The sequence below is a fragment of the Macrobrachium rosenbergii genome, chromosome 51 (assembly GCF_040412425.1).
Source record: "Macrobrachium rosenbergii isolate ZJJX-2024 chromosome 51, ASM4041242v1, whole genome shotgun sequence".
NCBI lineage: Eukaryota > Metazoa > Arthropoda > Malacostraca > Decapoda > Palaemonidae > Macrobrachium > Macrobrachium rosenbergii.
Genome location: NC_089791.1, coordinates 27,843,388 through 27,855,887, shown reverse-complemented (window position 1 = coordinate 27,855,887; position 12,500 = coordinate 27,843,388). Strand labels below are relative to the sequence as shown.

Sequence of the window (12,500 nt, the reverse complement as noted above, 5' to 3'; positions counted from 1 at the left end):
TGCCCATGACCACGCCATCCGCTCTCGTACGCATCCCTATCGTTTCCTTTCGGCCGGAAACCTCATCCTAACTTTGGAACACTGCTGCACTCCTTAACTTTTCTGAAGCGGGATAATGAAATCTAATCCCTTTTAGGATAATTAGATTTTATCCCGGTCCTGCTTTCTCTCTCTCTCTCTCTCTCTCTCTCTCTCTCTCTCTCTCTCTCTCTCTCTCTCTCTCTCGTCGTAAATCATGGCGACTGGAACTGGGTTTATATGGTGGTGTGTACTCTGTGCCGTCGGCGAGTTATCCGCGAGGGAACGAGCATGCGGAAAATAAGGGAAAAATACGATGATTTAGTACGTGCATGCTGTTGAGTATATGAGAGAGAGAGAGAGAGAGAGAGAGAGAGAGAGAGAGAGAGAGAGAGAGAGAGAGAGAGAGAGAGGCGCGATGGATTTAGTTGAAGTGCTTGCTCTTGAACGCGTTGTGTTACATGAAGCAGTGGCGTGTGTGTGTGTGTGTGTGTATGCACATGTGTGTGTACATATGTGTGTATATATGTAAGAGAGATAAGGTTTTTTTTTTTAGGGAGGGGAATGTTTTTCGGTTCTCGTCTGTCAGCGTTGTAAAATTTGAGCCGTCAGAAAGATTACGTAAAAAAAAAAAGAAAAACAACATCGAGCGTGCCTTGTTTGCTCATTACTGCTACTGTACTTAATTGTTTTTGGTTTGTTTGTGTTGTCGTTCTTTTATTTTTGTTTATGAAGTCTATATTCTCGATGAGAGTAACAACAGTTATAGATGTGATGGTGTTATTATTATTATTATTATTATTATTATTATTATTATTATTGACTCATTATTAGCCTGAGTCTTGAATTATTAAAAATTACTCATAGTTATGGGTCTTGAAATGGAGAAACAAATTATTATTATTATTATTATTATTATTCCCATAAATAATTGTGGATTTGTTCCATTATTATTATTATTATTATTATTATTATTATTATTATTATTATTATTATTCACGGAAATGTTCACTACTTACAGCTCCTTTAAGTACTCATTATTATTATTATTATTATTATTATTATTATTATTATTATTATTATTATTATTATTATTATTATTATTATTATTCACTACTTACAACTCCTTGAAGCCACTCGTCTCGAGAGGCAGGAAAAGGATCTCGCTTACGACAAGGGCTGATAAAATATGCAAGCTTGCTGCAATTAGATTTCAGGCAAATGCCAGATTCAGAGCTATTCCCCATTTCTCTCTCTCTCTCTCTCTCTCTCAAGTTCTCGTAATGCTCATCCAGGCATACCCTGGGTTATATATATATATATAAGATATATATATATATATATATATATATATATATATATATATATATATATATATATATATATATATATATATATATATATATATATATATATATATATATATATATATATACATACATACATACATAGTTCGGCTTATGTATCTAACTATTTACAGAAAAAAGCATTTGTATTTATACAACACTTTCTACATACTTAGAGGAATAAAAAGTGAAAAGATAATGATATTTTGTACCAATTATGGCGAATTTTTATCAAGCATGTTCAACGCGTGGTTTTTCTAATTGCAGTAAGGAGCTATTCCGTGATTAAATTGCATTCGTTAGGCAATTCATGGATATCTATTTCATATCTTTAATTAACGGCGAAGTAATTATTTCCTAATGATTCTTTATGGTTAGTTTATTTGGGTACTCGGTATTTTGTCAGTATTTCGTGCTTGGTTGGGTCTTATTGATATATAGACATCAGACTCTACCGATGAAATTACTTGAGTAAAACTACTGTATTTTTCATGACGGTCGCTTTCGTGTGATTCGTCACTAATGAAGGTATCATCATAAATTATACTCACTTACGGTAATGCGTTTTTTCCTGTGTTCACCTCGAGAATAATTGGATAGATTTTATTATTATTAATAATGATGGTGATGATAATGATGATTATTATTATGATGATGATGATTATTGTACTCACTTATGGTAATGCATTTTTCCTGTGCGCACATGGAGAATAATTGGATAGATTTTATTATTATTATGATGATGATGATGATGATGATGATGATGATGATGATGATGATGATGATTATACTCACTTATGGTCATGCATTTTTTCATGCGCTCACATCGAGTATAATTGGACAGATTTTATTATTTTGATGATGATTATTATCATGATGATGATGGTGATTATTATTATGATGATGATAATGACGATTATTATTATTATTGTTATTATTACTGTACCTTTGCGACGTCTAAAAGACCTTACACTGGTTTATTAAACTATTACAAAAAAAGATAACAAATTTTATCAAAGGACAAATATGATGAATAACAGCTATAAAGGAAAAGTAATTGTGATTTGACAGAAGCATTGGGAAGGGATTGTCAAATTCAAGGCAGTGATATCACACCAATGATTGTGCGGTCAAACCCAGCACAGGGCAACTGAATGTTTCGCTGCAGGTATATTAGAAAGAGCACCAAAATCACTGTTCTTATACTCGAGAGCCAATCCTGCAAAAAAAAAAAAAAAAAAAAAAAAAAAAAAAAATAAGAGATTTAATCTTCGAATGTAAACTCGGTTCGATAGAGCGAAGTGTCGGAAACTGACCTTTAAATATAGTTTTTTTCCCGCCTAAATGTTTAACTAAAGGCATATATCAGAAACCAAAAAAAAAGTTCGTATACTTGAACGAAACAAGTAAAAAACAACAAAAGGATTTAATCTTTGAATATAGACTCGATTCGATAGTACAAAGTGTCGAACACTGACCTTTAAAATAATTTTATTCCCTCCTGAATATTTTACCTGGAATATATATCAAAACCCCTCCCCCCACAAAAAAAAGTTTCATATACTTGAACGAATCAAGTACGAAAAAAAAAAAAACTACTGGATTTAATCTTTGAATATAGACTCGATTCGATAAAAGAAAGTGTTGGACGCTGACCTTTAAAATCATTTTTCACGCTTAAATGTTTCACCTGAGGTATATATAAAAAACTAATGGAAAACTCATACTTGAACGAATCAAGTAAAGAAAAAACTAAGGGATTTAATCTTTGAATATAGACTCGATTCGATAGAACAAAGTGTTGAACACTGACCTTTAAAGTCATCTTTTCCCACCTGAATATTTCACCTGTGGTATATATCAGAAATCCCCCCCCCCAAAAAAAAAGGTTTCATATACATGAACGAATCAAGTACGGAAAAAGAAAAACATTAAAAGGTTTAATCTTTAAATATAGACTCGATTCGACGGAACAAAATGTCGGACACTGAACGTTAGATATAAATTTTTTTCTCGCCTAAATGTTTCACCTGAGGTATATATCAGAAAATCCAAAATGATGCTTCTATACTTGAATGAATCAAGTACGAAAAGAGAAAATAAACTACAGGATTTAATCTTTGAATATAGACTCGATTCAATAGAACAAAGGGACGGGCACTGACCTTCAAATATCATTTTTTTTTTTGTGCCGCCGGTGAAGACTGAAAGTTAATTTTATCGAGCCCAGTGGCAAAGAAGACCAATATGATTTATTTTGCGTGGCGACTGCTCTTGCATTCATTGGACATTGTTTTGGTACAGGTCTCATTGTTCTTGTCTTTCTCGTATCGAACTGGGTAAAAAGGGCATTATGATAAGTGTCCAAAACACCCCAGGGCATTGTAGTCAGACTGACCTGAAAATAGCTTAATAAAGTGCTCCGCTGTGATTGGTGTTCAGCCTCTCTTTGGGACTTAAAATTGGACCTACTTTAGTCTTGAGAGACTTCTTTATATATTTTTATTTGATACTGTTCATTTCATAGTTCGCTTTTCCTCTGAGATTAGATAGCATCATGTTACTTCATATAGATGACTTCCATTTGAGGGTAAGATTAAAGCGTTGCAATCTTACTCAGCGACGAAAGGCTGGATAAGACTTCCTTAAGCAGCCTTGTAATAAGGAATAATCACGCTTATAAATTTTGTTTTCGCTGAATTTTTATATATCTGTAATTAAAGTTCTATTTATTTATTAATGTTTTGAAGAAATGTAGGGAAAGTGTTTCATGTTGGTTTGGTGACAAATGTCAGAGAAAGAGTAAGAACCAATACTATAGAGAAAGTGACAGACACACCCACACAAGCGTGGGCGCGAGCGTACGCCCGTACGTCCGCACGCGCCTCCACTCAACCTGGGGCGAGTCATGCCTGCCATTCCCTTTGTTGCGTTTCATTGGGCGAACCAAACAGCAGGTAGTATACAAAAGACGCCGCCGGACCAGACAGAAAACGCTTCCCCATATCCCGGTGGACGCCTGTTACAGCGATGCATTATGGGGAGATTTGTATTGTTTGAGGGGATTTTGGTCTCTCTCTCTCTCTCTCTCTCGTTTCGTTACGGACACGTGTCTGTGGGTTTGTGACGTTTGGGTAATAACGTTGTCGTACCGTGGCGTTATTCACGGCGCTGTACATTTTAGGGTTTGGGGGATTGCATATGGTGGATGGGAGTGCGCATATATGCATATATATTCGCGGCGCGTTGCGAGTGTGTAAATTTGTGTATCGTGTGTACTTGCTATAAAGGAATGACGTACTAAGAGACCATACACATATACACAAAAGCACGTTATACATACATACATACATATATATTATATATATATATATATATATATATATATATATATATATATGTATATATATATATGTGTGTGTGTGTGTGTGTGTGTGTATTTATATGAATTTGACATTTTTTATATTTACAAAATATTAATCGACAAATTTGGTTTAATCTCCAGTTCACCCTGACCACTGGGCCATCGAAAGATGATTCAGTGTTATTTGTTATTGCATTTTCGTTGTTTCCCAGCTTACAATTACACTTAGGTGTAAGTTATCCCTGAGTTATACTAAACGAAATTTATAACTTGGTTATATATTAAACGAAATTTAATATATTAACATTTTTATGTATGTATAAGTATATATATATATATATATATATATATATATATATATATATATATATATATATATATATATATATATAGATATATAGATATATATATATATATATATAGATATATATATATATATATATGTGTGTGTGTATATATTGAGAGAGAGAGAGAGAGAGAGAGAGAGAGAGAGACTAGCTGTAAATGACATTAATTCTGCCCAGTAAACAACCATAATTACATCGAAATAAAATGGCCGGCAGTTACACTTTTTTTTTTTAATTTAGGAAAATTAAACCTTAATTTGGAAAAAGGAGAAAAATATTTGAATTGCATTTACTAGTAATTATGAGCCCCTGAATATATAATAGTCGCTATGAATTTTTCATCGATCGTTTTCCGGAGTTTTCTACAGCTTCAATTCCGCTCTGCTGACCGTTTGGTTAAAGCGTGGTGGACATGAAGGCGCACGCACACGCGCAAGCACACACACACACACACACACACAGGCGCTCGTGCAGAACATTCCCTTAGGCAAAAGAACGCATATATGCATACGAACGCTATTAAACCGTACAGGTTTTCCGGTTTATTTTTAATTAATCTGTTATTTATTTTTCCTTATTTTACCCGTATTTATTATTGAAGTAGTAACTAGGCGAGAGAGTGCCACGGAGTGCCACCGTGAGTGCCAGTGTTGTTTACAGAAGGATTAAGAGAACAGTTTGCCATAGACGCCTTGTAATTAAAAGAAAATAGATATAACTAGTGGGCGGGCACATAGCCAAAAAAAAACAAACAGATAAATAGATAGATATCATGAAAATAGAAATCAGCGTCTTCTTTTAACAGAGGAAATAGATACAAACGACACTGAGAGAGAGAGAGAGAGAGAGAGAGAGAGAGAGAGAGAATAGAATTAATAGATAGATAATAAATCAACCAATTCTATTTAAGAGACGGTTGAATGAGAAGAGCGAGATCAACGCCCTCTGATTGATAGATAGATAAATAGATAGGTAGATAGATAGATAGAAAGAAAAAAGAAAGAAAGACAGAAGGAAAGGTAGATAGATAGATAGATATTTCGATAGAAAAAAAGAAAGATAGATAGATAGATAGATAGATAGATAGATAGATAGATAGAAGCAAAGAAGCAAGATAGATAGATAGATAGATAGATAGATAGATAGATAGAGAGAAGCAAAGATAGATAGATAGATAGACAGAAAAATAGATAGATAGAGATAGATAGATAGATAGATAGATAGAAAGAAGCAAAGATAGATAGATAGATAGACAGAAAGATAGACAGATAGATAGATAGATAGATAGACAGAAAGATAGACAGACAGATAGATAGATAGATAGATAGATAGATAGATAGATAGATAGATAGATAGATAGATAGATAGATAGATAGATAATGTTTCCCAGAAGGCTGTGATACCCCTGTCAGATGACCTCACAATTTCATGTCCGTATTGACTTTCATGATCTGCCTTTTTTTTATTTCTTTAATTTTTTTTTTATCATATTTTTCCCAAGGGTTTCGTGTAACCTTAGCAACAAGGTTACGTATTGCGCTCAGATGAGTTACGTCATCTCTGTAAGAGATTGTTGACACGCCAGACAGTAAAATTAAATGTTTTTTTTTTCTTTCATTTTTTAACTCTCAAGGCGAAACAGATGGTTTTTGAAGTGACGAATCGTATAGTATATATCTGTTTTTATTCCAGTTTCCTTGGCTTGGTCGTTTTACCCCAGAGATACTGGATGTTCAAGAGTGATTTGTATTTGTCGTTACGCATTCAGTTGTAACGTGGGGATACAGCAGTTGTGAGATCAATGTTCAATATTATAATATATATATATATATATATATATATATATATATATATATATATATATATATATATATATATATATATATATATATCTATATATATATATATATATATATATATATATATATATATATATATATATATATATATATATATATATATATATAAACTATACACTGCTGAATACTGTTGATACTATTCATGTACACATTGCTTAAATAACATTTTAGTTGGTCCATAACTTTGATCATTGTATCATACGTCGTATTTAGTTTTCTGTAAAAGAAAACTATTGTGCCGACTTTGCCTGTCCGTCCGGACTTTTCTCTCCGCCCTCAGATCTTATAAACTACTGAGGCTAGAGGGCTGCAAATTGGTACGTTGATCATCCACCCTCCAATCATCAAACATACCAAATTGCAGCCCTCTAGCCTCAGTAATTGTTATTTTATTTAAGGTTAAAGTTAGCCATAATCTTGCGTCTGGCAACGATGTAGGACAGGCCACCACCGGGCCGTGGTTAAAGTTTCATGGGCCGCGGCCCATACAGCATTATACCGAGACCACCGAAAGATAGATCTGTTTTCGGTGGCTGTGATTATACGCTGGACAGAAAACTCGATTGCGCTGAAGAAGCTTCTGCGCATTTTTTACTTGTTGCCAGCAAAACTTTCCTCGATTGAGCTGGGCTACGTAGTGGGGTAGCGCCGTCAGTGCACCTCACGAGGTGCACTGTAGGCATTACTTAAGGTCCTTTGCAGCGTCCTTCGGCTCCAAGCTGCAACCCCTTTCATTCCTTTTACTGTACTTCCATTCATATTATCTTTCTTCCATCTTGCTATCCACCCTCTTTTAATAAGTTTTTCAAAGTGCAGTTGCAAGGTTTTCCTCCTGTCACACCTTTCACACCTACCTACTCTCAATTTCCATTCCAGCGCTGAATGACCTCATAGGTCCTAGTGCTTGGCCGTTGGCCTAAGCTCTGTCTTCTGTTCCATTCTGTATCCCATTCGATTGAACTGGGAAAACTTTATATGTCGTCTACCTTTGGCTATATTAAAGTATTCGACGTGATTGGTTTCAGGGTAAAAAGAACAGTTTCAAATATATCAAAAAGTAACCAGTCTTTTTAACTTATTTTTTATTAGAAATTTTTGAAGTATTACGGCAACTCCGTGAGCAGTATTTTGTTGAAGTTTCCCCTGTTCGAGAAGAAATGTACTCTGAAAACTATTTTTTAATGAGATGCCGAAAGTATGAAGGAACCCAGGCCCACGGGTTTAATGTAATGATTATATTACGAACTTCAGAAAAGCTGCTGTACTGTATACTGTAGAAGGAGAAGATTCCCTTTCACAGGAGATTGGAAGAAGAAGAAGAAGAAGAAGAAGAAGAAGAAGAAGAAGAAGAAGAAGAAGAAGAAGAAGCCTTAGTGACGTAGGCAAGGAGGAAAGAAAATGGTATTATTTTCTTATGACAGACAATGGCTGTGCCATTATCTCAGGGCTGCAGCCTCCTGTAAAAATAGGGAATAGTTTTTTGCGCCCCCCTCCTGGGATTCCAAGAAGGAGCACCCTTCTCCATCCCCGCCGTCAAAGAAGAACTTTCTTTAACGGCGGAAGAAGTGGTACTGTAGAACCTCCCCCTACCCTCTCCCCCCTTCCCCCCCACACACCTATATATCCTTAGTGCCACTCCAGCTTGGGTCTAACCTTTTCAACGCCCCAGGTAAAAAAACGACCCTCTTTCTTGGCTCCCCCTTCTTGAAAAAACCTAGCTCTTTGGTTTTGCTTTCTCTATTCGTCTGTCCTTCTATTCTTGTTTTTTTATTTCAGTTTTCTATTCTTCATCCATTTTGTTTCTGTTCTTACTAGTACTGGTTTCTCTCTCTCTCTCTCTCTCTCTCTCTCTCTCTCTCTCTCTCTCTCTCTCTCTCTCCTCTTCTCTTCTCTTACCCATTTTTCACACCTCCTGTGCGTGTGGTGTGTGTGTGTATGTATGTATGTATGTATGTATGTATGTATGTGTGTATGTATGTGTGTGTAAGTACGTATGTGTGTATGCTTGTGTGTGTAAGTATGTATGTATATGAATATATGTGTATGCATATGTGTGATGTATGTGTGTGTAAGTATGCATGTGTATATGATTATGTGTGTATGCATATGTGTGATGTATGTGTGTGTAAGTATGCATGTGTGTGTTTGTATGTGTAAGTATGTGTGTTGGTAAGTATGTGTGTGTGTGCGTAAGTATGAGTGTGTGTAAGTATGCGTGTGTGTGTGTGTGTGTGCGTGGCGCAAAGCGTCCATCTTCATTTTAACAAAGGCCTTCGCTGATTCTTCAGTGAGTTTTACAGACATGGCGAACGCTGAGCAAATATTAGTCCACTCACGGGTGGAGGTTTCGAGTATGCCAAGTCCTTATTCGCACCATTTACCATAACGCTCATCCGTCTCTTTCTCCCACTCTCTCTTTCTCTTTCGCTCGCGGCTCCTTGTCACATATCTTCTCTCTCTCTCTCTCTCTCTCTCTCTCTCTCTTTCTCTCCTTGTCACATATCTTCTCTCTCTCTCTCTCTCTCTCTCTCTCTCTCTCTCTCTCTCTCTCTCTCTCCCCACAGTTCTTCACACTTTTCCATCTCGACGATTGTTCATACGCCAAAATCTCTCTCTCTCTCTCTCTCTCTCTCTCTCTCTCTCTCTCTCTCCACAGTTCCTCACGCTTTTCCATCTCCACAATTGTTCATTCACTACTCTCTCTCTCTCTCCTCCACAGTACTTCACGCTTTTCCATCCCCACATTTCTCTCTCTCTCTCTCTCTCTCTCTCTCTCTCTCTCTCTCTCTCTCTCTCTCTCTCTTCTTTCTCTCTATACAGTTATTCATGTTTCTGTCTGTCCATCATTGGTTGTTCAAACAGTTCTTCCTTCATTCTACCATTATTCCACGTTTTTATATATTTACCTCTTTTGCCCCTTTCTTTATTCATTCGAAACCCTCCATGAAAGCTTCCCCTTCCCCTCCCCTCCCCTCCTTCCCAGGCCCTCCCATTTTCTCCCAAGTCTAGCACCTTAGGTGCTCGTAACCCCCATCTCCCAGATTCGGCAGATGCCTCTCCGACTCCTCCGCCACCACCACCACCACCGCCGCCGCCGCCGCTGTTTGCATTAGGACTAGCAATGAGAGTCCCCCCCACCTCGCTCCCCCTTCACAAAAGGCAAAGCGAGCGGCTTCAGCCGTGGACAAATCCTCGGCAATTTCTTATCCAAACACATGATATCCGATTCTCCTCGAAGTTGCTACATCCGACAATACGCCGCTTATCTCTTCCCCAAGATATCCGGGCGAAGAATTTAGCGAGGCATTAGTTGGTGGGGAGCCGGGAGGGGGGGTGTGGTGCTGGCTTGCCGGAGGGGGAGGTGGGGCGATAGGGCCCAGTGACTGTGGTAAACGTCAGGAAATTGGTCGTCTTCGTGGTTAATTAGATGGTCTGGCTAGCTTTTAGGCTTTTCGGTTATTACAGGTGTGTCGGGAGGACGTTCTTCCTGATGAATGCGGGGAGATTTGGGCGTTATCTTTATTTGTTTATTTAAGACCGTATTTCATATTTCTGTAAATTTGCTCGTAGCTCTTGACTTCCAGTATGAAATAAACTTGTCTGCAATATAAAGAACTCTGACTTTTTAATATATATCTGTATTTACACAGAATGATCAGTTCATATGGTATTGTATATATAGGATTTTCAGTGTTGCAGAGTGAATAACTACACTCTGTTATTTCAGAAATTCACAGGTTTGATAAGTGGACGGATTTTGTTATTGCCAATAATTACACCATGTTTGGCCAGCAGTTATAAAAGCCGCTTCATTTTTGCAGTGATGGTGATGTTTTTGGTGTTATTTCAAATATTGTATGAGCGTTTCATCCAGAAAATGAAATACCTTTCTGATAATGGTTTCGAAGTCTCTGGGTTCTGTTGCTGCCAAATTTGCAGCCGTTAATGAATATCCAGGTGGAGTCTCAATTAGTCACTGCAGTATTTTATTTTTTAAAACTCCGAAGACTTCTGAATGGGTTTGCCCTCCAAACCTAAAGTGCTTTAGCAGTTAGACATCGCAAGTTGTCATACTGGAAGAAAAGACATGTGCCAGTGATCATTGCCCTTTAATTTTTGGGTGGCCCGCCCCCTTATACAAGAAACGTCTTAGTTTTGGCAGAAGAATGTCTTCTTCTGCCAACGTTAAGAATACAAGATGCGCTGTTGCATGTTGTGAAGTTATATGATACAGTTGTCGGAATGGCTTGAGGTGTTGATGCAATTAGGTACATCCTTAATTATTCTAAAATAAATTTTTATATCTGTGAAAACTGCCCTATAATTCAAATATTATACTATACCCTTCTTCAGGTGAACGTAAGGAAGTATTTTGACTGTACAAAATAGTACACCTAAGGAGAAATGTTGTGTACCTTCTTAAATACAGCATATTTTCCATAAAAGTACTTACTTAATTGGGGTTCCTTCGTTATATATTTATGCTGTATGAATACAACTCACTAGAGTCCATATACATATTATGTATATGGACTCTGGTGAGCTGTATTCATACAGCATAAATATACAGTATAATGAAGGAACCCCAATTAAGAAAGTACTTTTACGGAAAATGCGCTGTATTTCAGATGTTGCATTACATTTCTCCTTTGGTGGACTATTTTTTACTGTCAAATACTTCTATATGTTCACCTGAAGAAGGGTACAGTGCAATATTTAAATTATAGGGCAGTTTTCATAGATATAAAAATTAATTTTAGAATAATTAACGATGTAACTAATTGCAACAACACCTTAAGCCATTCCGAAAATTGTATAATATAACTTCACAACATACAACAGCGTATCTTGTATTTTAAAATCATAAGGGTTATCAGGCATGGGAACAACGACTGAAGCATTTTAACAATATTTCCTGAGTTGAAAAGCTGATAAAAGACAAATAAATACCAAATGATAATTTCTTTTGAAAACTTACACTCCATGAGTAAGCAATAAGCAATATATTTTTAATATTTTAAGTCTGTGACCATATTCACAAATCAAAAAAAAAATTCTTTCGCTTCATCAAATTTATATATAAAACAAAGGAGGTCATAGACTTTGAATATTAAACGTATATTGCCTACTGACAAATTCTCATATGGCATTATTCGTATTTTGTCATCTTTTCAACCCATGAAATAATTTTAAAATGCTTCAGTCATTATTCCCATGCCTGATAATTCTTACGGTTTTAAAATACAAAATATACCGTTATGTGTTGTGAAGTCATAGGCAAAAAAAAATTCTCGAATTGGCAATAATTCTGTAATTAATTTTTACAGTGATGAATTTTAGTTAAATGTAAAACGTCACTTAACTCTTCGGATTCGTTTGCTTTCAATTTTACGCCCGAAAATGCACCCAGGTTTAAAGGCGTTCTCAGAAATGCGTTTCAAATGTAAACTCGCTCGGTGTTTGAGCCTGTGTGACAACAAAGGCATTTTCATTGGCAAAGCCTTTCGGATTAATATATATATTACTGACGTGTTGCGACCGTATTCGGTGAGGTTTGATTTACGGG

At 36.2% G+C, this 12,500-nt stretch overlaps 2 protein-coding genes across 4 annotated transcripts in view; both read left to right on the top strand.

The window, feature by feature from the left end:
* The window catches only part of LOC136833233 (DBH-like monooxygenase protein 1), a 1,137,248-nt gene that overhangs the window by 126,058 nt on the left and 998,690 nt on the right, over positions 1 to 12,500 (top strand). The window lies entirely within an intron of this gene.
* LOC136833003 (uncharacterized) overlaps positions 1 to 12,500 on the top strand; it is a 65,694-nt gene that overhangs the window by 31,263 nt on the left and 21,931 nt on the right. Inside the window, exon 2 of the mRNA XM_067094652.1 lies at positions 9,918 to 10,129. Coding sequence (XP_066950753.1) covers positions 9,918 to 10,129 — 212 coding nt within the window. The remainder of the gene's footprint in view (positions 1 to 9,917; positions 10,130 to 12,500) is intronic.